Below are 1759 nucleotides of genomic sequence, written 5' to 3' on the forward strand. Positions count from 1 at the left end.
AGGGGGCTGGAGAACAGGCCTGATGAGGAACGGCTGAGAGAGCTGGGGGTGTTTAGCCTGGAGAAGAGGAGGCTGAGGGGAGACCTCATTGCTCTCTATAACTCCCTGAAAGGAGGTTGTAGAGAGGAGGGAGCTGGGCTCTTCTCCCAAGTGACAGGGGACAGGACAAGAGGGAATGGCCTCGGGCTCCTCCAGGGGAGGTTCAGGATGGACATCAGGCAAAAATGTTTCCCAGAAAGGGTCATTGGGCAGTGGCAGAGGCTGCCCAGGGAGGGGGTTGAGTCACATTTCCTGGAGGGGTTTAAGGGACGGGTGGACGAGATGCTGAGGGGTCTGATTTAGTGACTGATGGGAATGGTTGGACTTGATGATGCAGTGGGTCCTTTCCAACCTGGTGATTCTATGATTCTATGAAATACAGAGAGCATGGGTTGCTGTTTACTCAGTTACTTGGTTACAAATGGAAAGAAGAGAGTGAATTAAAAAGGTGATGAGAATGTAAACTTAAAAAAACCCAACACCACCATCAATAAAATAAGGCAGTGTGCACCTTTAGTGAGTCACATGATAACTGCAGTGAAGCAGAAGTTCAGCAGTTCATTGCTTCAGTGTAAAATCCAGTTATCAGCTTCCACGTTGCATCCTTGAGCTGCTGGTTCCTCCAGCTGTAGATGAGGGGGTTCACTGCTGGAGGAACCACGGAGTAGACAAATGACACCACCAGGTCGAAGGATGGGGAGATCGAAGAGGGCTTCAGGTCAGTGAAAGTGCCCGTGCTGATAAACAGGGAGACCACAGCCAGGTGAGGGAGGCACGTGGAGAAGGTTTTGTGCCGTCCCTGCTCTGAGGACATCCTCAGCACAGCCCTGAAGATCTGCACATAGGACACCACAATGAAAACAAAACAGCCAAAGACTATTAAGATACTGACCACAAGAAGCCAAGCTTCCCTGAGGTAGGAGTGTGAGCAGGAGAGCTTGAGGATCTGCGGGATTTCACAGAAGAACTGGTCCACAGCATTGCCCTGGCAGAGGGGCAGGGAAAATGTACTGGCCGTGTGCAGCAGAGAAGAGAGAAACCCAGCACCCCAGGCAGCTGCTGCCATGTGGACACAAGCTCTGCTGCCCAGGAGGGTCCCGTAGTGCAGGGGTTTGCAGATGGCAACGTAGCGGTCATAGGACATGACTGTGAGAAGAGAAACCTCTGCTGAAATGAAGAAGTCAAACAGAAAGAATTGGGCAACACATCCTTCATATGAGATTTCTCTGGTATCCCAGAGGGAATTGGCCATGGATTTGGGGACAGTGGTGGAGATGGATCCCATGTCGAGGAGGGCGAGGTTGAGGAGGAAGAAGTACATGGGGGTGTGGAGGTGGTGGTCGCAGGCGATGGTGATGATGATGAGGCCGTTTCCCAGGAGGGCAGCCAGGTAGATGCCCAGGAAGAGCCAGAAGTGCAAGAGCTGCAGCTCCCGTGAGTCTGCGAATGGCAGGAGGAGGAACTGGGTGATGGAGCTGCTGTTGGACATCTGCTGCATCTAGGCATTGGGCACTGTTGAGGGAGGAAAGGACAGTGACAAGTTAAGGGAGCCTTCTCTAAGCCAAATGAAAGTAATTTCTCATTACCCCCTTCCCCCTACCCCCGCCTCCATCAGCGCCTCTGCTGCACTCAGAGAGATAAGAGGGAGTCCTGCGAGGTGAGAGCATTGTCTGGCTCAGTGCAGAGGGAGAGGAACTGCTCTGTCCTTGCTCTTGTTCCC

At 52.6% G+C, this 1759-nt stretch overlaps 1 protein-coding gene across 1 annotated transcript; it reads right to left on the reverse strand.

Annotated features, from left to right (window-relative positions):
* Positions 1-589: 589 nt before the first annotated feature.
* On the reverse strand, positions 590-1528 carry LOC138732660 (olfactory receptor 14A16-like). Its single transcript, XM_069879302.1, has one exon. It carries the CDS (start codon positions 1526-1528, stop codon positions 590-592), a length of 939 nt encoding a protein of 312 aa, XP_069735403.1.
* Between the last annotated feature and the right edge of the window lie 231 nt (positions 1529-1759).

This window comes from Phaenicophaeus curvirostris, chromosome 34 (genome assembly GCF_032191515.1).
Source record: "Phaenicophaeus curvirostris isolate KB17595 chromosome 34, BPBGC_Pcur_1.0, whole genome shotgun sequence".
In the NCBI taxonomy this organism is placed as follows: domain Eukaryota; kingdom Metazoa; phylum Chordata; class Aves; order Cuculiformes; family Cuculidae; genus Phaenicophaeus; species Phaenicophaeus curvirostris.